Source organism: Fusarium flagelliforme (genome assembly GCF_020744385.1).
Source record: "Fusarium flagelliforme strain FIESC 12 MPI-CAGE-AA-0113 chromosome Unknown B0J16scaffold_2, whole genome shotgun sequence".
Classification (NCBI taxonomy): Eukaryota; Fungi; Ascomycota; class Sordariomycetes; order Hypocreales; family Nectriaceae; genus Fusarium; species Fusarium flagelliforme.
The window spans coordinates 5,401,981-5,423,476 of NW_025763504.1; the positions used below are offsets into that span (position 1 = coordinate 5,401,981).

The 21,496-nt window shown below is 49.8% G+C and overlaps 8 protein-coding genes across 8 annotated transcripts; 5 read left to right on the forward strand and 3 right to left on the reverse strand.

The window, feature by feature from the left end:
• The first annotated feature begins 41 nt into the window (after nt 1-41).
• Nucleotides 42-1,731, forward strand: B0J16DRAFT_335376 (uncharacterized protein). Its single transcript, XM_046127068.1, has 4 exons — nt 42-239; nt 306-803; nt 851-1,175; nt 1,230-1,731. The coding sequence occupies exons 1-4, from the start codon at nt 118-120 to the stop codon at nt 1,638-1,640; spliced, it is 1,356 nt and encodes a 451-aa protein (XP_045987400.1). The 5' UTR covers nt 42-117; the 3' UTR covers nt 1,641-1,731.
• Nucleotides 1,732-1,864: 133 nt separating this feature from the next.
• On the forward strand, nt 1,865-2,940 carry B0J16DRAFT_369596 (Flavinator of succinate dehydrogenase-domain-containing protein). The gene is made up of 2 exons (XM_046130287.1): nt 1,865-2,240; nt 2,300-2,940. The coding sequence occupies exons 1-2, from the start codon at nt 2,027-2,029 to the stop codon at nt 2,737-2,739; spliced, it is 654 nt and encodes a 217-aa protein (XP_045987401.1). The 5' UTR covers nt 1,865-2,026; the 3' UTR covers nt 2,740-2,940.
• A 5,482-nt stretch (nt 2,941-8,422) lies between these two features.
• B0J16DRAFT_381372 (bZIP transcription factor) lies at nt 8,423-10,316 on the forward strand (the record flags this gene model as incomplete). Its single annotated transcript, XM_046131154.1, has 3 exons — nt 8,423-8,501; nt 8,762-9,950; nt 10,001-10,316. 3 exons carry the CDS (start codon nt 8,423-8,425, stop codon nt 10,314-10,316), a joined length of 1,584 nt encoding a protein of 527 aa, XP_045987402.1.
• Nucleotides 10,317-11,297: 981 nt separating this feature from the next.
• On the forward strand, nt 11,298-13,427 carry B0J16DRAFT_80812 (Mis12-Mtw1 protein family-domain-containing protein). Its single transcript, XM_046134493.1, has 4 exons — nt 11,298-11,637; nt 11,707-12,561; nt 12,619-12,790; nt 12,843-13,427. Exons 1-4 carry the CDS (start codon nt 11,550-11,552, stop codon nt 13,276-13,278), a joined length of 1,551 nt encoding a protein of 516 aa, XP_045987403.1. The 5' UTR covers nt 11,298-11,549; the 3' UTR covers nt 13,279-13,427.
• Nucleotides 13,428-13,458: 31 nt separating this feature from the next.
• B0J16DRAFT_80835 (uncharacterized protein) lies at nt 13,459-14,070 on the reverse strand. The gene is made up of 2 exons (XM_046134495.1): nt 14,022-14,070; nt 13,459-13,971 (listed from the first exon to the last, which is right to left on the reverse strand). Exon 2 carries the CDS (start codon nt 13,868-13,870, stop codon nt 13,577-13,579), a length of 294 nt encoding a protein of 97 aa, XP_045987404.1. The 5' UTR covers nt 13,871-13,971; nt 14,022-14,070; the 3' UTR covers nt 13,459-13,576.
• Nucleotides 14,046-15,004, reverse strand: B0J16DRAFT_80824 (uncharacterized protein). The gene has a single exon (XM_046134494.1). The coding sequence runs from the start codon at nt 14,881-14,883 to the stop codon at nt 14,221-14,223; it is 663 nt and encodes a 220-aa protein (XP_045987405.1). The 5' UTR covers nt 14,884-15,004; the 3' UTR covers nt 14,046-14,220.
• Nucleotides 15,005-17,295: 2,291 nt separating this feature from the next.
• On the forward strand, nt 17,296-18,641 carry B0J16DRAFT_335387 (cytokine-induced anti-apoptosis inhibitor 1, Fe-S biogenesis-domain-containing protein). Its single transcript, XM_046127069.1, has 2 exons — nt 17,296-18,051; nt 18,104-18,641. Exons 1-2 carry the CDS (start codon nt 17,364-17,366, stop codon nt 18,409-18,411), a joined length of 996 nt encoding a protein of 331 aa, XP_045987406.1. The 5' UTR covers nt 17,296-17,363; the 3' UTR covers nt 18,412-18,641.
• A 1-nt stretch (nt 18,642) lies between these two features.
• On the reverse strand, nt 18,643-20,985 carry B0J16DRAFT_301166 (Alpha/Beta hydrolase protein). Its single transcript, XM_046124580.1, has 3 exons — nt 20,593-20,985; nt 20,172-20,532; nt 18,643-20,121 (listed from the first exon to the last, which is right to left on the reverse strand). Exons 1-3 carry the CDS (start codon nt 20,775-20,777, stop codon nt 18,811-18,813), a joined length of 1,857 nt encoding a protein of 618 aa, XP_045987407.1. The 5' UTR covers nt 20,778-20,985; the 3' UTR covers nt 18,643-18,810.
• Nucleotides 20,986-21,496: the final 511 nt, after the last annotated feature.

Genomic DNA, 21,496 nt, shown 5'->3' on the forward strand with positions numbered 1-21,496 from the left:
CTGAAGCCCGCGCTGCCCCTCCATACCCACCAGCTGGGCTCTTAGAAGAAAGACCCCGCGATACCTCGACAGAACAAAGGCCACTTCAAGTTTCACCACCAAGATCAAATCGAAATAATGGCGGACCTTAACCCTCCCAAGACTGCTGTTCAGGACCAGGACATTAATCCCTGGTCCGTTGAAGGAGCTCAAGGCGAGAACGGCGAGGTTGCTGCTATTGATTACGATGCCATTTGCTCGTGAGCGCCACACCCAAAAACCAATTCACACCAAGGTTGAATTTTGGAGCTGACAGGATAATTAAGGAAGTGGAAGACCTCAAAGATCGACCATGCGCTTCTTGAACGATTCGAGCAAGTGACAGGCAAGAAGCCCCATCGCTGGCTCCGACGCGGCCTCTTCTTCAGCCATCGCGACTTCGACAAGATCCTCACCAAGTACGAGCACGGCGAGCCCTTCTTCCTCTACACCGGTCGCGGCCCCAGCACTGGCAGTCTTCACCTTGGACACACGATTCCTCTAGAGTTTACAAAGTGGCTGCAGGATGTCTTTGACGTGCCTCTGGTTTTCATGTTGACGGACGACGAGAAGGCTTTGTTCAAGGACACATTGACCTTTGAAGAGACTCTGAACTACGCTATGGAGAACGCTCGAGACATCATTGCTCTTGGTTTTGACCAAAAGAAGACTTTCCTCTACAGTGACCTCCAGTACCTGAGTGGCCACTTCCTCATGAACGCCTGGGAGTTCTCTAAGCTGGTTACTTTCAACCAGGTCCGTGGAGCGTTTGGCTTCAACGAGAGGTAGGTCAAATTGTCAAAGTCTTCGCAAAGATACTAATTGAATATAGCACCAACGTTGGTAAGATTTTCTTCCCTTCAGTCCAGTGTGTTGCTGCTTTTGCGACATCTTACCCCGAGATCTGGTCTGATGAGCCTGCTACCACCCGAACAAAGGCGCTTGGCAAGATCCAGTGCCTGATTCCCATGGGTATTGACCAGGATCCTTACTTCCGACTCGTCCGAGATAACGCCCACCGCATGAAGAACCCTTCGCCTAAGCCAGCTTTGATTCACTCCAAGTTCCTCACTGCCTTGCAGGGCGCTGGTGGCAAGATGTCATCTTCAAACCCCAACTCGGCCATTTTCATGACCGATACTGCTAAGCAAATTAAGGTGCGTATGCAATTATATCATACTGGGGACAAACACTAACAGAGATTCTCTCAGAACAAGATCAACAAGTTCGCTTTCAGTGGTGGCCGTGAGACACTCGAGGAGCACCGCGAGAAGGGAGGAAATCCTGATGTCGATGTTGCTTACATCTACCTCACCTACTTTGAGGATGATGATGAGAAGCTCCAAAAGGTCTACGATGACTACAAGAGCGGATCTCTTCTCACCGGAGAGCTGAAGAAGATGGCAATTGAAGCTCTCCAGCCTGTTGTCCAGAGCTTCCAGGAGCGAAGAGCTGCTGTCACAGATGAGGTTCTTGAGTCATACATGAAGCCCAGGAGACTACAGTGGGGCGGAAACCCAAACCCCAAGCCCAAGGAGGATAAGAAGAAGGAGAAGGCCGAGAAGAAGCCTGAAGAGAAGAAGACCGAGTTGCCCGACCGTACTGCTGAGAAATCGGCTTAGACATGGAGGCAACAGAGATGAAATCCTCTGTACGAGAAGGATATAAAACAATGTTTATGAATTAAAAAAGGGTCGTTTTTTCTTGTACAAACCCAATCTCTCTTGTGACACGATGTTGAACCATTTCGATAATGCTGCTGTTCAAGTGTAAGTCATCTGCCGAACCCTGTGAGATGCTACCCCGGACCCACCCGTTCCGACATCGAAATTATATCATTCGGCCTCGGCTCTCAAGCCTTCGGAATCTCAACGTCAACGACCGGCGCTACGTTCATTTCTTGTTTGCCACTATTCTACCAAATAAAACTCCGGCAGTTACCAGGAAGACGACTACAATTTTGAATATACTAAACTCCCACGCAAATTACAGTCAAGACACAACCAACATGGCCTCTTTCGTCTCGCGCTCGCTGCGTCCAGCCGCCGCTCGCCGCATTGTCTCAATGCCCGTTCGACCCCTCTCTACAGCAGTCTCACTACGATCTGATAACGTCTCTTCGCAAGAGTTTGAGGTTGGCGAACTTCAGGGTGCCAAATTCAGAGTCGAGCCTCTGCGTCGAGTCGGCGAGGACGATGCTACCAAGCGAGCACGTCTCGTCTGTGCGTCATAATCCAGCATCGACCACGATAGAAACCCTTGCTAACATATACCCGAATAGACCAGTCCCGAAAGCGTGGAACTCTGGAGTCTGATCTTCTCCTCTCTACCTTCGCGGCCGCTCACCTGCCCACGCTGTCCCCCGAGCTGCTCGACCAGTACGACCGCATCCTTGACGAGAACGACTGGGACATTTACTACTGGGCCACGCAGAAGGAGGAGCTTTCTTCCACGAACCCTTCGTCCTCCGACTCGCCATCCACCAACAACATCAACGCCAAGCCACAGTCCGACCAGGTCACTCGCCAGCCTCCTTCGGGAGAGTGGGCACAGACGGTAGGTAACTTCAAACCAGCTTACAGACCTGTGCCCGCGCGCTGGAGGGATAGCGAGATCCTCGAGAAGTTGAGGGCTCACGTGCGAAGTCGCAGTGTCGACGGTGGTGAGGGCGGTGGTATGGGTTTCATGCCCCCTCTTGAGCCTCCTGAGGTTAAGAACTAAGCGCCGGTTGTTGGAAGAAGAAAATGCCGAGGGTTATGTTATAAAATATCACGAAGTCATTGTACTATACGTCAAACATCATGTATTATCACGGCCACAGGGCCTGGAATTTTAAATCTCAAGATAGAGCATGCATAGCATTGTAAGATGCGTGGGGTAATCATCCAAAATATAAGATGGGTTTGAACTCACTTTCCCCGATCTACTTATCTCTTGTATTGACAACGAAAACCACACATGACCCCTTCCGTACTGCCCTGGATATGCCTCAGGTCAAGGGAAGTCTGCAAGGGTAGCTGATACGCCTAGACGGCCAGAGAAGCAGCTGAACTTGGTAAAATCTCAAAGGGCATTGAGAATGCATTGTGTATGTCGGAAGAGTCTTGTGCCATCGAATGGGTGGTTTAATGGTTATCTATCTGGGCAGTGATTTAGCCTGCCGAGACGTATAACCTTCACTCAAGAAAAGAGAGATACTGCTTGGCTGTAATATCATTCCCTGATGCCCCAGTGATACAGCTCTTGAGAACTCCATTAGTGACCGTGAGGAGGGTATCTTCTCATGGCGAGGCCAGGTGTTGGGCTTATTCTACGTATATCGATAACGATATGAGGAGTATTGCTTTGTTTATCGCCGGGTTCATCGAGAAATGATGATTTGGCACTGCTCAGGATCCTCGGCGACTCAGCGGCAGATGGACTTCCATCTCGCGCAGCATGGATCTGTGTCGCTCTACATGCAACCTCCTGGTAGTCATTGTACTCAGTTGAAGTTCGTGGTATGTTGTAAGCATCGAACGAGATGCAGTATTATCTCAGCGGCGTTTAAGTCAGCAATTTTCGACCTTTGTTGTTGAGTTACAGTTCCACAGCGGTGATTGTGAGTGACGAATTGAGTGTTGATCTATGCAGGGAAATAAGACGAGAATAAACATGATACACTTTTCAGCCCTACTAAGCTGACTATCGTGAGAATGTACAACTGTGTCACATAAGATGTTACATATAATCTTTCGGTACAGTCTATTCAAGTGTGAGGACATCCTCGATTTTATGTCGGCCATGAGTATTTGGTTGAGTGACAAGCAAACTGACTCTCGCCGTCCCGTATACAGCTTTCTCGGGTTTGTGATGCTAATGAGATGATGGAACACATATCAATGAAGGATGGACATGCTATATATGATAACCAAGCCCAATGAGGCTACGAAATCAATTCATTCGGGAGATTCTGCAAATTCTATCTTAACTAACCATCTGTCAAGTATCACTCAACGATTCTCAACGTCAATAGTCTAGGGTAACCGCATACTCAAGTGGAACATCTCATATATCCGAAATGATCACCATGTCCCGCAGCTCTGGGTCAAGCTAAACAATTACATAGACAATCAGAGCCGGATTAAAACCACCTAACTACCGGTTTCCCCATGGAGACTTACTTGGAAGATTGCAATGCGTCAGAATCACAGCAATATTACTCTATATGGACGTATATCAACACGAGGCCAGCATGCAAAGCCGTTTAAGGCTTGGCACACCCAGATACATACATACACCACCATCACTTCTCAAGTCCGAGACGGGGTTGTACACCGAATCTCGATGAGGTGCCATCCCAGATCTCGATTACCATTCAACAACCGATCTCTTTGTGAGACGGAATGACTTTGAAGGCGGATACTGGATGCCACCTAGACGGACCGACGCGCCAGCGAGCGGACTGCGCTGCGGGTATTTTGGGCCAACCGCCGTAACTAGGAAGTGTTAGACCAGATTCTCGTGATACCAGAGAATGGCCTATTATATTATGGTTGCAAAGGGGGTACTCTAAAGGGGATGCGGTGTTGCATCGCTGGAATGGGAGATAACAGCATGTCGCTCGGCCGAGTCCACTTAAACGTCATGTAAATGACATGGGGCATTAGAGTTTGGTGAAGCGGCTCTGCTCTGCTCTGCTACATGCTTCAAGATTGTTTCCAACTCGAACCGAGCAAGATTTGGATCGAAGCGGGGATAAGGACAAGACTGGGCCTCACCTCACCTCACCTCAGCCCAGAGTCTTGGACCCATCTCGTGATATCAAACTTGGCTTCGACTTTAAGTTTCCAAGTTTCCAGAACTGTCAGTTTGGTTCAGATTAATTAACTGTCTAAGTGAGTCCGTCTGTGCTGGTAAAATCTGCGTCATAATCCAAGACTTAGCGGGTCTTGTTCCTGGTGCTTGCGGGGGGAAGCAATTCACGACATGGATGCCATGAGAGGATCCCAATTGCCCATGCCATAAGAACGATGCCATACCGAGTCTGTGTGTTTTGTTGAGCTTCTACCGCAGGCTAGATTGGCTAAAGAAACGAAGCGTATGGATACACTACTACAATCCCGCCCGTCCCCTGGACATCTGCATCGGCGCCAGCCAGTTTAGTTCGTGGAGACGATAGGAGCTTGGTGCTTTTGAGATGATGGAAAAGCTTGGAAATGGACACTTGGAAATGCAAGACAAGGCACGGCTTGAACGGAACGGTGGCCCAAGCTAGCCTAGCCAGCCAACCTGGGTCTGATCCGGGGATGGAAGAGCGAAACTGGACTGTGAGTTCGAAACGGAGATCAAGGAAGCAACCATCTTGTGCCTTGTAAGCTGTGCCGCAGTATACGGTAGCATAGACGCTCATCTATGCACGCTACTTCAGATAGACGAAAAATACGAGGTAAAAGCGACATCAAGAAATGTGCGTCCTTTAGTATTGGAACGATAAAACAAAATGCCATTGATGTAAATATGTTTATAGTATATTTGTATTCGATACGCTCTTTCAATACTTCGAACATCTCCAGCATCCAGCAGCACCAAGACAGTTGCTGAAAGGGTGAGAGTACAGCAACAACATGGACAGAGTTTCCTCATATCAACAATGGCTGACGTCATAAGCAAGTCATATTGTGCTTCAACGTTATCGACTATTGACACAGTGTCTGTACTCGAGCGTATCTGTACATCCGAGATGACACTGTGCTTACTCCGTACTGGATGGATCTGATTTCCTGAGATTACCAATCTTGTCTTGCTTCTGGCTTCTCTTTGGTCGAGTTGATACTCGCAGTCTTGTTTTTCTCCACGCAAGTGACAAAAGGGCCACCTGTTGAATCTCTCCAACATGGATCTTTGAGTACCGGAGACGCCACCAGAGATTAAGATTGAGATTGATAAAGTTTCAATAGATATTTGAAACCCAGTATGATCACGGGGTAAAGCACACTCGTGCGTGAACACATGCAACTGCTCGTGAATGCACAGGCTGAATGAAGGATGCGGTTCAGGGGGTGGTTGTTAGCGTAAAGCCTCGATTTGTAAGAACGAGAACCTATCCAGTTATGAGCCAGTATCAAATCGATGAAGTGAAGAGGGTGGAGGTTTCTCGCCAGATCGCCACTAACAAAGGGGTCATCAAGATTCAAGACTGGAAGAATGGAGAAAAGCTCCCGTTGAGACCCCCGACTCACTCAATGTCTGGATATGAACCTGACCGAGGCAGGCATGGGCCAGATAGTCGGTCAAAACTGTATTGGTAGCGAAAGGGGCTTGCAGCAGCAGCAGAACAGCAAGCAGCAAGAGGACGTCGAAAACAGCCCGTTTTTTTGTTCCCTACCAGCCTACCAAGCAAATGCGAGCATGTGTGTGCAGTGCTAAAGAGTTCAGGGGGGTGTTGCAACCGACGATCCCTCAACAACAACGCCTCGAATTATAAATCCATGGGTTACCGAGAAGGACCGTGAGCTCGCCTGCGTGTCCAGTACCGGACAGGTATAGAATGAAGTTACTGGGAGGCATATTGCATATTCATCAGCAAAGAATAGAGAGGCCAATACAAAATTGTGACCGTGATTGATCTCGGTACCGGAGTAGATGTCAAAAAAGAGGCGGGGAACTTGCTCCCCCCCCAAGCCTCAACCATAGAGTTCCAGCAGCACGGAGCTTTTGCACCAGCACTTAAGCATTGATTGCATGAGCTATGAGCTTGTTAGTGACAGCTAGTTGATAGAGTAGCAATCTGGATCTGGATCACGACTGAAACAATGGAATAGTCGGGATTAATCAGGGAACTGAACTGGGAAAACGGTGCGATCCACGGCCAGGCTGAGAATTGGCCAGACCCAGCATAAACGCTTTCCAAGACTGAGCGAGGGTGGTGAAGGAATTGGTGTTGTTGTGAGGATGGATGAGGTCGAACAAGGCACCTCCTTGCGTCATCGCGACGTGAAGCAAGCCAATTGGCTTTGATGAGTGGGAATGACGGTACTGCTCCGGTGCAAGGACCCACACCCTTCAATGGCTCCTGCTGCAAATAGGGTGTGGAGCCATGAAAAACTCATGTATCCGCACAGTGTCAAGCTTTCGATATCTCATTTCAAAGATTCCTGATAACTGGGTCCAACTGTTAAAGGTAATTGCGACCTGGGGCGGTTGCTGTTCGGAGATTGTTTCTTGTTCACTTCAAGCCAGCAACGTAAATCTCAATCGTAACTGCGGTTTGCTGTATATACTTGAGAAGGTATCATGCAGTCATTTAATCAAGGCACGGTGAGTGCTCGGTGGAACTTAACCCGTAATCACCGATTCGTGAGATGCTGTTCGAAAATCACGATCGACTCTGCTTCTGGTACATTTCTATGGCCCTTCTGTTTCCTTATGCCGGGTTCTTGATCAGTGAAACGCTGTCCCCCTAGCTTCCTTGCAAGTCAACTAAAGTGATTTGCTCCGACTCGAGGTATCTGGTTGGTTCCCCGGACCTTTTTGGAGGTAAGGATCGAACGATGCAATCCAGAATACAGTGCACACAGTGCTCAGCCGGGGTGTGGACAGACCATCAGGCAGGTGTAGTGGGTTTTGTCAGCCGGTTTAGCGTCCCCTCAGTTCGGGCAGTCCTTTCCTTTATTTTCGCCCCCCAGGCTTTGACTACTTTCAGGAGCCAGAGCCCAGCCGCCGTCGCCTTTTTTTCTGCGCCTACTTTTTCTCTCGCTGCCCACAACGTCATCTCTGACGTCTTTTCTCAATCTAATCCTTTCACAATCCTCGTCCATCGACGCAATCCCGCAAGCAAAGCAACGCCCGCTTTGTCGATATTCTAGACACAGCGCGAATGTCCATCTGAGGCTATCATATCCTTTTTACTTTTCGATAGGCACGAGCCTCAACTCCACTGCAAACGTCTTTTTTCGCGTTTGTGCCTGTCTTTCGATATCCCCTAATTCTCAACCCATCTTTCGCTTAGTTTGTCTCTTAACTGTCTGAGAGACGCGCGCCTCTTGACCACATCTGCTTCGATTGTCTCGAGTCTCAAGCAATTTCCCCAAATACATATCCGCGCGCTCAAGCATCAAGGCTTAGGGCGCATTCTCTTGGCTGGAGAGGTTTCGGAGCGTATGCTGAGCGCTGTTCGCGCTGTTGACTTGTCGAAAAACAGTCTTCGCCCCCGGTCTATCTCTTAAACCGTCCCGTCCTGTAGTAAGAGTCGCAGACGGCTGCCGCGCTGCTTTTCTGTTTCTTCCTCGCCTCTGACCTCATTTGACTTTTTCGTCTTCCTCCATCCTTTGCTGCTCTTACTGCCACCCACCCCACACGTCCAGTCCAGTCCAATACTATCAACCTTGCCGCCCGCCCCAGAATATAATACATCATCGTCATCATGGGGACTACAACTGAAGCCTCTGCTGGAGGTGAGTCGAAGTCCCCCAAGCAGTCCAACAGCTCTCCTCCTCGACCTGGTATGTTCTTGCTTTCCCGTACTCCAATTCCATTCCTCTCCCTGCAGCATACTATCGACTTCATCTCTTCCACATACCTTTTCCGTTTCCGCTATTATGACGTATACTCGTCATCAGTCTTAACATCCATATCCTATCTTCTTCTTCATCCTCTTTCGTCATCGCTTTACTTCTCCGTCCCTTGTCCTCCGTCATTGTCAACCTAATGCCTTTTGCGTCAATCTGTCTGTAACACTTGCTCACATCTCGCCCTGCTGCAGATACCACGACCGACGCGAAGGCAGCCGATCCGCCCGTCAAAACAGAGGCTGCCAATGCCGAACAAGCCAAACCCCTTGCGCCTCCTCCTCGACCCGGCCAACAACAAGGCAACACTCCTGACTACTTCGCGGTCCAGGCCGGCGGATCACTCAGTCTGGAGCCCAATCCATTTGAGCAGTCCTTCGGGGGCGCTCCAGAGACACCAGGAGGAACAAAGCTGCCTTCAGTTGCTGCATTGACATCACCATCTTCACTACTGCCCGGTAGCAACGCGACACCCTTCAACTGGGGAGGTGGCTCATTGCGTACTGGTCCTTTAAGCCCTGCAATGCTTTCTGGTCCGGCGAACGATTACTTTGGCGACACACATCATCTACGTGGCGGATTTCCCACTCCTAACGAGTCCTCATTGAGGACGGGTTTAACACCAGGTGGTAGTGGTTCTATGTTCCCTGCCCCAAGTCCTAATTCCCAAGCACTCTTTGCTCAGCTTGCCAGTGGAGGAGCGACACCAAGCACGCTCGATTTCCATCGAACTGCTATCAGCGCTGCCGCGAAACGCGATCAGAACGGCGCTGCCCCACGATCCCAGGCACAATCAGCCCCCCAACCCCAACAGCCACCTCAGCAGCCTTCTGTTACTTCTCAACCCCAGGAAATGCCCAACGGTGTTTCTAATACCAAGTCCGAAGCTAAGCCTGCGTCGGGCCCCTTCGACCCGCACGATAACGACGCTGCAAACGGCCTGTTTATGCTGGCCCAGGGTAGAAACGGTGCTCAGAACGCGAACCAATTTGCCGTGACATCAGGTGCTCCTGGCCACGCCCATCCTGCCCCTGTTGCACCACAGAATATGAACACTTCGCCACAAATGTCAAGCGTTAACGGTGGTTCCGTTGGCTCTGCTCGTGGTATGAGCGAGGGTAGTATGATGTCGGATGAGAGTGAGCAGGCTCGTCCTAACACTCGAGGCCGTGGCAAGAAAAACCCTCCTGCGACCAACGGTCGAAGGAAGGCTGATGAACTTCCATCTAAGGGACCTGCCAACAAAAAGTCAAAGATCAACAGCGCTATGTCTATGGATATGGACATGTCTGACGATGAGGACAAGATGAAGTACGAAGATGGTGGCTCAAAGTCCAAGATGACTGATGAAGAGAAGCGTAAGAACTTTCTCGAGCGCAACCGGTATGTATTCTCCATCCTGCTATTTGACAATGTTTATTAATTCGTATTAGTGTCGCGGCTTTGAAGTGTCGTCAAAGAAAGAAGCAGTGGCTGGCCAACCTTCAGACCAAGGTTGAGATGTTCAGCACGGAAAACGATGCTCTCACGCAACAGATTACCCAGCTAAGGGAGGAAGTTGTCAACCTGAAGACCCTTCTTCTTGCTCATAAGGACTGCCCGGTTACCCAACAACAGGGAATCCACGGTGCATTTATGTCGCAGGTTGTAGAGCCCTTCAACCCCCAAATGAACCCTTATGGCATGGCAGCACCCATGCCCAACCAGCAAGTCATGGCTGGACAGGGTGTTCAGAGGCGATTCTCATAGAACGAGATGAAGCCCCAGCCAAGTCAACAAATTAAGGTGGAAACAGATATGTCTTCACCAAGCCTCATGATAGAGGGACTTGACGATCCCTTTCTTCTCTAACCACGAGACGATTAGCCTTTCCGGCATACATTATTATACGCATATACACAGGGTTGCAGGATTTGCCGTTCCGGGGCCTGCCAGCTCATATCTTCACTTCATGTTTGGGCTGTATAACATTTGATCAAAGGCAATTTTCAGACGGGGACGATGTCTGAAATCAAGAGTTTGTTGGGTTTGCTTACAGTCAACTTGACACTTGTTGAGCAAGGACGCCTCCCTGCTGGGTGTTTCTTAGTAGAGGCGGCGCCATTACAATTTTTAACTTGTACGTAAGTATCTTTTCTGGCAAGGCACACGGAACGCGCACTTCAAAAAGGTGTTTGGCCAGGCGGACTGTTTTTGGTGCCTGGAGGGGCGTTTTGAGCATGCGGATCGATCCTAGGAGATGAACGTCTTTGGTGTTATTGGTTTTGCGATTTTTGTAAGTAGCTGCAGGCAACAAAAAGCTACCTGGTTTGAATGACGATAGTTGCACTATGAAATACGATATGCACAAATTAGTGATAACTTAAGTGCCTCAGAATAGTGTGTTTTTCGCGTGACTATGTTTACATATATATTGATAACTGATATCCTTTGTGACATGTTGGTTAAAATAAATCCAGAGAGCCCCACCATAAAACGTTGGTGATAAAGTGCTAGTTGACTGATTCGTTTTCACGTTGAAGCTGTCTAGTTTAATAGAGGAAAAGGCTTGCTAGGATTTGTCTTAGACTCCGTCAGGGTCGGCATTGACGATATTTGCAGGGCCTGGTTCTTGGTGAGAACAAGAGGAGGTTTTGAGGTGGGGCGGTAGCTGGAAATCGCTAAAACAGGCTTAGTGTCGTATGGGTAAATCATCCCTCATGTAAACAAGGCGATGCGCTTAAACCATCACAACCACGTCGCGAACCGCAATCCTTCATCGATCAAATCGTAACCCGGAGGAGCCATCGTAAATTGCATTGCCATAGTCTTTGAGCGTCTTTCCCCAGCATTTTCAGTCACCCGAAACACGTGCATCGCGACGCGACGCGCCTCTTGGACCCCGGCCGACAGTTTCAGCACCTCCACTACACCAGCGACTTCCCGCCATCACGACCCCGGGAATTTTGAATCGTATCGCCAACGGTCCCGAATGTGCCACCCATGACGACTCTGGTGACGACTCGGCGGCCGCTTCAAGTTATTAGCATGAGCAACGAGCACGGGCGACGGTTGAGCAAGCGTCTCGCTGGTAAGTGGATTGATGACGACGGCGAAGGTATCCGGGAAGGGCGACGCGCTGACGGCGGAAAACGAACAGCGGCGACGGATTTTGAGCATGATGATGATTTTGCATTTGTGCGAAAATCCAAGAGGGTCAAGACGGACAAGGAGCCAGAACCAGAGCATGAACCAAAGGCCGAGCCAGTCAAGAAATCTTCGAGGGGACGTCCTGCAGCAAAGTCACGCGTTGTTAAGAGCTCGAAAACCAATGGAACGATCCCAGAAGAAGAGCCCACAGAGATCGAACCTAATGCGACTACGAAGCCTGCAACAAGGAAGAGTAACAGGCAAAAAGCGAGCGTAGACGGGCCAGATGAGCCACCACCCAAAGCGACTAAGAAACAAACAACGAGGAGAAGCACGCGACGATCAGAGAAATTGGAGGCGGAAATCGCTCAAACAGTGCCAGCTCCAGCATTAGAACCCGCACCTGAGCCTCAACCAGAAACAGCACCACAGCCTCCAGCGGCAACGACTTCTCGCGTCAATGGAGCGTCTAAGAAATCCCGAAGTCGCGCCAAATCGACTAAACCGCCCCCAGACTGGGACAAGTCACCCGAACGAGCACCGCCTGTGCAATCTGCCACAATTGCGCTGCCAATGAGCGACACGCCCATCATTAACAGAAACAAAGAAATGCGCAAGAAGGGCGGCAACTCCAACCGACGAAGTAGCTTGGGTAACCGAGGACGAAGGGCGAGCTCATTGATCGAGGGCGGCCAAACAGCGATACCCCACCGAGAAGTCAACCCGGCGGACTTTTATAAGCATATTGAGGCCGAGGGTTTGACAGAACCTAGACGTATGAAGCAACTATTGACCTGGTGTGGCGAGCGTGCATTGTCAGGGAAGCCTCGCCATGGCACACCGAATTCTAATGCTATTCTTGGTGGTAAGTTGGCCTTGTTGCTTATTCCTCGCTGTGAACCCCAACACTGACTGCGAACAGCTCGTGCCATTCAAGACCAGTTGTTAAAAGACTTCGCGGCTCGATCTGAGTTCTCAGACTGGTTCAGTAGAGAGGATGATGACGCGCCCAAAGCCCCTGTAGTGACGAAACCTAACCCCAGAAACTTGGAACTGGATGAGAAGATGGCCCAGCTTGAGATAAATATCAAAAGGTACGCCATACATATGACAACCAAGCATGGACCAACACACTGACTTTCATAGACTACAAGAGGAGAAGAAGGCGTGGCAGGCAATACGAAAACCACCGCCTGAACAACCGTCTCTTTTCTCCGAAGAGGAGACAGGGCCCATTGTGTTGCCCGATTTTGATCTTCTAGATCCTGATGAAGGGAAAATTCGAGGATTCCTCGCGGATGAGAAAGCCTCGTTCGAAGCAGTTCGGTCACAAACAGAATCGCGATTACGAACTATTCACTCAACGCTTGAGTTCCAGGTCGACCAACTCGCTGATAACGTCCACAAGCTTGAGCAGCGGGTTCTGATTGCAGGCAAGGAAGCGGATAAGGTCCTCAGTGTCAGCGCTCTACGGCTTCGACAACGTGAGGAAAGGGAAAAGGCAAGCGCAGGAACAAGGGATATGCCGGTCATTGAGGTTCTAAGGAGCTTAGGGAACATTCTGCCTGAAGGAGGCGGGTGAAGGGTTACATTCTGGGAGTTGGAACGAAACGAATCGGCTTGATACCCTCTGCTTTTTTGCATTACTTTTATCCTTCAGCCTATGATAATGATGACGAGACGAGACAAGATGATGCGCCTTTTTCTCCCTCAACGCTTACTTACTTCATTACCGGTTCGTTCTAGGCCTTTGAAAGGTTCTTACGGGCATGTGTGGTTTATGTGTAGTTCGTTTCTTTCACAAAATTGCATGAGAGCAGGAGTTCACATCGTACGGCGTTGCGGCTATATTGAGTCTACTTCATGAACATGTCTCGAATTTACCAACCATCGTCGTCGCCGCCAGCGGTCTGAGCGACCACGGCCCCATCATCACCCCCCCATCCGCCATCACCATCACCGAAGGCATCGGCCTCCTCAACCGGAGGGGCCTTGCATCGGACCTTGGTGTGGCCATACTCCTGGCAGTTGGAGCACTGGACCTTGCTCCCTGTAGCACAATTAGCTATAAACCCGATAGCGTGAATCAAAGATAACTTACAATCCCGGGGAAGAGGACACTCCTTGCTGAAATGGCCCTGCTGGTCACAGTTGCGGCAGGTCACGGTAGACATGTCTCGAGGTTGGTCACATTCTTTGGAAATGTGTCCCTCCTGACCGCAGTTGCGGCAGGCCCGGCCGCCGCCCTGAGGGCAATCCTTGGCAAAATGTCCGACTACAACTGTTAGAAAATAGCCAGTGGATATATACTCAGTATGAACATACCTTCGTTGCACTTGCGACACTCAACGTTGGCAGGGTTGGGGGGCTCCTCACAGTCGGCAGCCCTATGCCCAGATTGTCTATTCCAGTCAGTTGCTATAAGGTATGAAGCGATTTGTATGCTATACTAACCCGCAGTTCTTGCACGCGTTCTTGTCCACTCGAGGCTCAGGACCTAAGATCTGTCAGCTCTACTGGATGGTTAGAAGGTCAATAGGTCTAACTTACAGTCACGGACACGATGTCCATCAGCGCCACAGTTGAAGCAAGATATCTTAGGTGCGTCGCGTTCTGCCTTCTCCTGAGTGCAAAACTTGGAGGTATGCCCGAGTTCCTTGCAGTTGGTGCAAAGGGGAACACCGCGGTCCACAATCTCGCCAGCATCGTTCAAGCGCTCAAGGAGTTCCTCCCGATCCTTGGGCCAACCTTCCATCTCCCGGGGACGGTCGGGCTTCTCGGCAAAGCGGTAAGAAACAGTGTATTTCTTGTCAATGTTGCCCTGGAGATCCATGTTGGTAAAAACCTGGATGAGAGTTCGCTCAGTAGGAACGAGCCAGAGACCAATGCCTTGCTCGATCAGGGATTCCTGAAGCTCCTTGTAGGTGATGTCGCCATCCATGGCCTTGATATACTCATTGACGGCTTCTTTGGCATCGTCGACATCTTTCTCACTGACTGACTGCTTGATTTTCTGCCAGGCAACGTCGGGGTCGACGTCGGCAATGTGATCACGATTGACCTTGCGAGGCTTCTCACAGTGCTTTCGGAAGTGGCCTTCTTCACCACAGTTTTCGCAGATCATGGGCGGTGCATCAGGACAATCCTTGCGCATATGACCTTCCTTCTTGCAGTAGCGGCAGGTCATCTCCTGGGGGTTGGGACACTCGGCACGACGGTGGCTATGAGGTGTTAGATGATGTTTGCTCCTCAAGTAAGTATCAACCACTTACCCAGTTTCACCACAACCAAAGCACTTGTCATCACCGCCGGGCTGGCCATCTCCGTGACCCTCAGCACCGTCAACTTGTTCGTTGCCCCAGTCACTCATGATTGATTTGTTAGGGGTGAATGGAATTGTGAAGTTGTAGGAGGAATCTCGGGCGGTTGATTATGATAGGCAGGTAACAAAAGGAAGTGATGCAGCTTCTTCCGAGTATCTCTCCACGGGGGCACTCAAAGCAAGGCGAGTCCGCTTGATGCAGTGTGAGATGTTGAGGAAGAGAAGTGTGCAGTTGAGGAGAGGGAGAGGATGAAGAGAAAGGAGGAGGAGAGAGGGGTAGAAAGGCAGGGAAATATAAAGAAGGAAACACGGGCAGTGAATCACTCTTGCCTGGAGTGACTGCCTGGAGAGCAAGCGCGCGTTTGATTTTGACGGTCAAGGCAGGAAGGAGTGAAGGCAGTCGGCTGGTGACAGCTGCCAGCAGCCGGCAGTCACTTCATTGCAGTGCAGGCACGGCAGGCACCAGAGGAGATGGTAACAGAAGAAAGCACAGACCTCGAGCAAACGGACAGCAAGAGAGAATGAGGTTAGTTAAAAGAAAAAGAAGACAGGTGAATTATGTGTTGATGATGGTGATGATACTGGCTTGGTTAAATCGATCTTATGCTTTGCTTGCAGGCGGTCTTGAGGCAACTTGCCCCAATTCTTCTCAAGAAACAAGATACTATCAAATACGTTATAATATCAATCAAATTCAATTCAAAACTGCAACATATCTCATCAAGCAATTCGTGAGTGTCCGACTGTACACACCCTGCACTTCTACCAATGTAATCACAAGTACCTGCATAGATTAGTAGAATCTTATGATAGAAGGCGTCTATTTTCATCTACTGAGCTTCTGCTTAGCTATGTAATTCGAAGTACGGAATGTGTACAGCCACGGCCTCAAAAAAGATAGGATATTTAAGTCTTGTTACACCCGTGTTATATATCTAAGGCACTCTGGTATGCATGTGGCCGGGCAGCCTATTAGAGAGAGAAGAGTATAGAGCAACTCCATCTCAGACGCACACTTAACGCAAATCTGCCTAGCTAAGCAATCCATTATTAGAAAATTGACAAGCAAGGGTGTTACGTCAGACTCTGTTTGACTAGAGGAGTAGGTTCTGTCAATGTTCTAGTGCAACACCAGAATACAGATCGTCACCAGCCAAACGGCAATCTGACAAGCTTCAGTTACTGTGCTAAGCAAAATCAACCAACCACAGAACGACAACGGCATTCACTCCTTACCCCGGCCTCAGGGTGTCAGAAGAAATGGCCCCCAGGAGCATAAGAGAGGAAATAATTTTGTCTTCCTATGCAAGCTTAGACTAGCAATTAGACTACTTTATTTCTGTAGCCTAACTTAAGAGGACAATTCTTCTGACACCCACCCGCCCGGAAAGCCATCCCCACAAACGCACATGGAACACTGGCCAGAAGCTTGGGACCGGGATCGCGGCGCTGCCGGCGGAGATTTCCGCTCACGAGATCACTTACAAAGCCAGCAGACAGGAGTGACAAAAGCCAACCTATCGCTATCACGCATATTAGAGCTCAGCGAGCAATCGTCTTCGTCGGATTGGTCCGATATCGCCGGCATCTGTATCCGACCCGTACAGTACAGAACCCGAGCCGTGGGTAAGTTGTAACCCGTCCCCCACCTGGGCTCCTTGGTTAGATTACCAATGATCATATGTCAGCCGAAACAAATGTGATGGCATAGGACAGAACGACAGAAAAAAATAGGGACATGGAAATCATAGCAAGGGCCGGAAGGGCCGAGTCATACGGTTGACATGCAACATTTGGTTAATTCGAGACTATGAGTTTCTTGCATCTCCGGGGAGAGCGACTGCTACTAAGGAGATACTAATTCTTAGAGGTTGCTTCGTTATCAACTTATCAGCTACTTGCCCTGCATCTTTACCATGACCGCATGGTTTAGAAACCCATGAGGAGATGCAATGCGGTGCGGGTGTGCTCCGCGTCTCCGCAGTCGGAATAAGGGCCCTTGATTTCGAGAGAAATGGAATCGAAACCCCCGCCGTGGAAAAGCAGAAAGTGACCCCGCAATCCTGATATCAGATGTAATACCGTCCATCTGATAATCAGACCACACGGTACGATACCCTGTATGTTGGCGTAGATCGCACAGTCCAATCTTAGTGTCGCACGGAGCTGCCGTTTGTATTTGACTAATTGATTCGGCACGCACTACGAGAGTCAAAAGTCAGAGCCTAACGTTGCCATCATATCTTTAAAACGTCCAGTCCTTCTCCTCATACAACCTTTTTTTTTTTTTTCCGCTCCCTAAGCCTCGTTGATTTTCTTTTCATTATTCGTGATACTACACAACAATGGCGCCCGCGACTCTCGTGATCGATAACAGCGACGACTTCGTCATGCCCGTCACAAAGTCTGTTCAGTCTACATCGCCACCCAAGCGAACCCTTCTTCTGGCACCTCCCTCTCTTGCTGCCAACGCGGATGCCCTCTCAACTGTCCTAGCCGACTATGACCGCTCTATCACCGATCTCCAGATGCTGGACCGCCTATCTGTGGGATTGGTCAATTTGCCTGCTTCAACCTACGACCTCGTCCTCGTCCTCTCCGATGCGTCTTCCAAGTTGGACGAGTCCCTCGGCTTGATGAACCGAACAGTTCTAGGCCCCGTTGCCGATTCTCTGAAGCCCAGCGGTCGTCTGCAATCTCAGAATGGCAACACTTTGGAGGAACCAAGTTTGGCGAAGGAAGCAGTCTTGGCTGGCCTCGTCTCGTCGCAGGGCGGTTTCGAGAAGCCCGATTATGGCGATAACGATGGAGCTGTCACACTGAAGTTTGGCAAGAAGAAGACGCAGCCCGCTCCTTTGGCAGATGGTTCTGTTCCGCTCAACCTTAAGAGGAAGCCTGTGGAGGCTGCCCCCAAGCCTGTGGTCCCTGCTGGTGTTGGCTTCATTGATCTCGAAGATGACCTTGACGATGACGAGCTCATTGACGAGGATACTCTCATGACCGAGGAGGACCTTGCCCGCCCTATTGAAATCCGTAAGTTTTACCTTGAGACACAAGGAATGAAGCATCATTAACATTGTCCTAGCTGCTGAATGTCAACCCAAGGCTGGCAAGCGTCGTCGTGCTTGCAAGGACTGTACTTGCGGTCTTGCCGAGCGTCTCGCCGCCGAGGACGCCGACAAGCGTGCCACAGCCGACAAGCAACTCGAGAGTATCAAGCTAGCAACCGACGATCTGGCTGAGATCGATTTTACAGTTCAAGGCAAGGTTGGCTCATGCGGCAACTGCTCACTTGGCGACGCTTTCCGATGCGACGGATGTCCTTATATCGGACTTCCACCTTTCAAGCCCGGTGAAGAGGTTCGGTTGCTCAACAACGATGTGCAACTGTAAAACTTTGGATCGATTCTTTCCTTTTCTTTTCATGGACGACGGCGCAGCACTACAGGCGTATATACAAACATTACTGGGTGGTTTGGTTATTTTTGGGCCACGGGATAGGATACAAAGGCTTCAACATCACAAAGCCAGGGAGTAAACAGCAGATTTTATACGGAGCGCTCTTGATCTAGATATGGAGTTGTCGGCGTGGTATCGGACCAACATAGATGACGATAAAGACATGATTTTATTTAACGTTTATCTAAACAGAACGCCAAACTTTCCACTGGTGGCATGACAAAATTGCCCTATGCAAAGTAAACAGAAACCTCAACGCCAACTAAGTGTACACATATAGTGAAGTGTTCCAAGTAACGGCAAGCTCAAGTATATATCATATATTGGTCGTATCTATTCGGCGTACTTGGTGATGAACTTCTCGCTGCCGTCTTGGTTTCTTGGGAACCTGGCGCTTGTACTGGTGCCCGGCGTTGTCACATGCAAGTCGTCAAGCTCGCTTTCATCAAAAGCGGCGGACTCAAGATCACCGGGTTGCGACTTTGCTCGGTTACCGTTGGAGCGCCGAGAAAGATCATGATCAGCGAGAACAGAGTACGCAGCACCCTTGCGACGTTCGCGCCAGATCCAGTATCCCCAAGCGATAGCGCCAATGACAACAATGACCAGAACAATCTCACCAGACTTATAGTAAGCCGCCCACTTCGCTTCATCCACCTGCTTCTGGTGTTCTTGATCAGCAGTCTGGGTGGTGTTCTTGGCATTGCCAACACTGGTCTCAGGTCCCTTCTCGCCATCAATGCGGCTGTCGGCAGGATCGCCACCAACACTGCTGATATCGACACCCATAAAGCGATCCAGCATGTCTCGGCTCCGGCGAGGGAGATCAAAAGGAACCATGTGCGAGGAGTTATAGAAAAGAACGTAGGTCAGGTTTCGAGCCTCTTGCCAGAAACCAGCTGTCTCGCCCTCAAACTCCCAATCACGTCGAGGAGCCCAGTTACCAGGCGTCACCTCGAAACCCTTTCCACCGTTCCATTCCATCTTGTTAATCATGTTCTCAGTTCCAATGTGATTGCAGATGAGGTCCTCGGCTCCAGAGAAAAGCATGATGGGAACTTCCTTAAGAAGCTTGGGAAGAAGCTCAACGGCGGGCTTCGAGTTCCTTGCGTGGAAGGCGCCTCCAACAGCACCGTTGCACTCTGTCCATCCGACAGACTTCTTCACGCCATCGACATGGAGAGCGCTAGTCACCTCAGGCTTCCTCAGGTAGGGGGTCAGGTGCACCAAATCCGGAGGCCAGTTCATACCACAGCTAGGGTAGGAGTCCTTGAGTCGTACATCGTACATGTTGATGCATGCGTTGTCGCCGTCGCCCTTCTTGGTCAACTTGAGCATATTGGAGAGAATAGACTCGCACTCTCCATAATCCACATGACCAGCGTCCGAAGCCATCATCTTTTCACAGCTGCGCCAATCGGCCTGGAGCTTCTTGTGGTTGTCGGAGTCCTTCTCGATAAGGCCTTTCTCAACTCCATACGTGATGTAAGCGGGATACTGTTCGGCTGGAGAGATCCAGCCGTTGCCGATTAAGAGTCCCTTCAGGTTCCATGCGGTTTTGGGGTCCTTCTTGTTGCGATCGAGAATTGCCCTGGCGATGTAAGGGATGTGTTGTCCAGCATAGGACTCGCCTGCGATGTAGATCTGGATAGTCTTAGCATCCTAACATTCTCGTAAGATTAAGTTATACTCACGTCATCGCGATCGTATTGAGGAAAGAGATCAAACCACTTCTCAAGGAAGATGACGAATTGGTCGGCCATCTCCTTGAGCTCGTGAATATAGTTGTTGGTATCGACGGAGCTGAAGCCCGTGCCGACGGGGTTGTCAACGAAAAGAAGGTTGGCGAACTCGTTCCAGGAGCCATTGTTGTATACCAAATGGTCTTGATCCTTCAGGCGATAAGGACCGATTTCCATCATGGAGCCATCTTCGGAACTGCAACCTGGTCCACCATTGATCCAAATGACGGTTCGCTGTTTATCGGCGATATGTTGATTCTCGAAATGCCAGAAGAATAGGTTTCCATGCGTATCAGGGGTAACTTCGATATGGCTGTGATGCAGACAGACGCGTCAGCGGGTCAAAGCACAGGGAGGAAACAAGCTGACTTACCCAGCATGCATGTTGACTTTGGGCCCGTCGGTGGGCAGACCTGGAAGATCGCGAACATAGTAATCGGCAGCCGCAGCTTTTGTTGTAGTCGCAGCATTGGCGGCAGTGGCCAGAGCTGGCGCAAGGGTGAAGGAGAGTAGAGCGACCCATCGTCTCGGAGACGGGATCATCGATATAAAAGCCATGATGGATAGCGTTGCGGACGAAAGACGCCGCGGGCGAAGATGAAGGGACACTTGATAGAAACCACAATGTTCAGTGAAGAAGAATCCAACAAAAATCAGAAAAGGGAAGAAATGAATGCCCTGCCTGACGACGAAGACATGAGCAAACAGAGTTGCGACTGGAATGAATGAAGAGCCAGGTCGGTTCTTGAAATGGAGATAAAGGGACTGACTAACTGGACAGTCTTAGGAGAGATGAGGTGGCCTCGGGACCCCGGGTTCTAGTGGGGGCCAGGTGGTAGCTTCCGCTGTAGTATTAGTGGCGGCAGGACCTCTGATGCTGGTCGCAGCTGTGGCTTGGCGCTTTATCCTGGTTGCAGTATTCGAGTATCCAGTGTGCCCGCTGTAATTCTTCCGCCTCAGGGGTCTTGTTCCACTGATAGCAATCTCCTGTTTTGGGTTGTTTCTCGGAGTTGTTAAAGCCGAATCTTTAACCAGTTTCGCGCCGAGTATCATATATATGTATCTCAAACACGGAAATGTTTATACTAGTAAATATTCAATTGTTTGTTATTTTGTGTCCTCTTCTGATCCTTTAGGTATGGATGTTTGTCTTGGCTTTATTGGACTAAAGTGGCGCTGTTGCTATTTGGTTATCAATAGGAACCAGCTTCGAAGCATATGCATTGCCATACAATACTATCAAGATTTCAGCCATGATGATTTCATACTGTGAGATG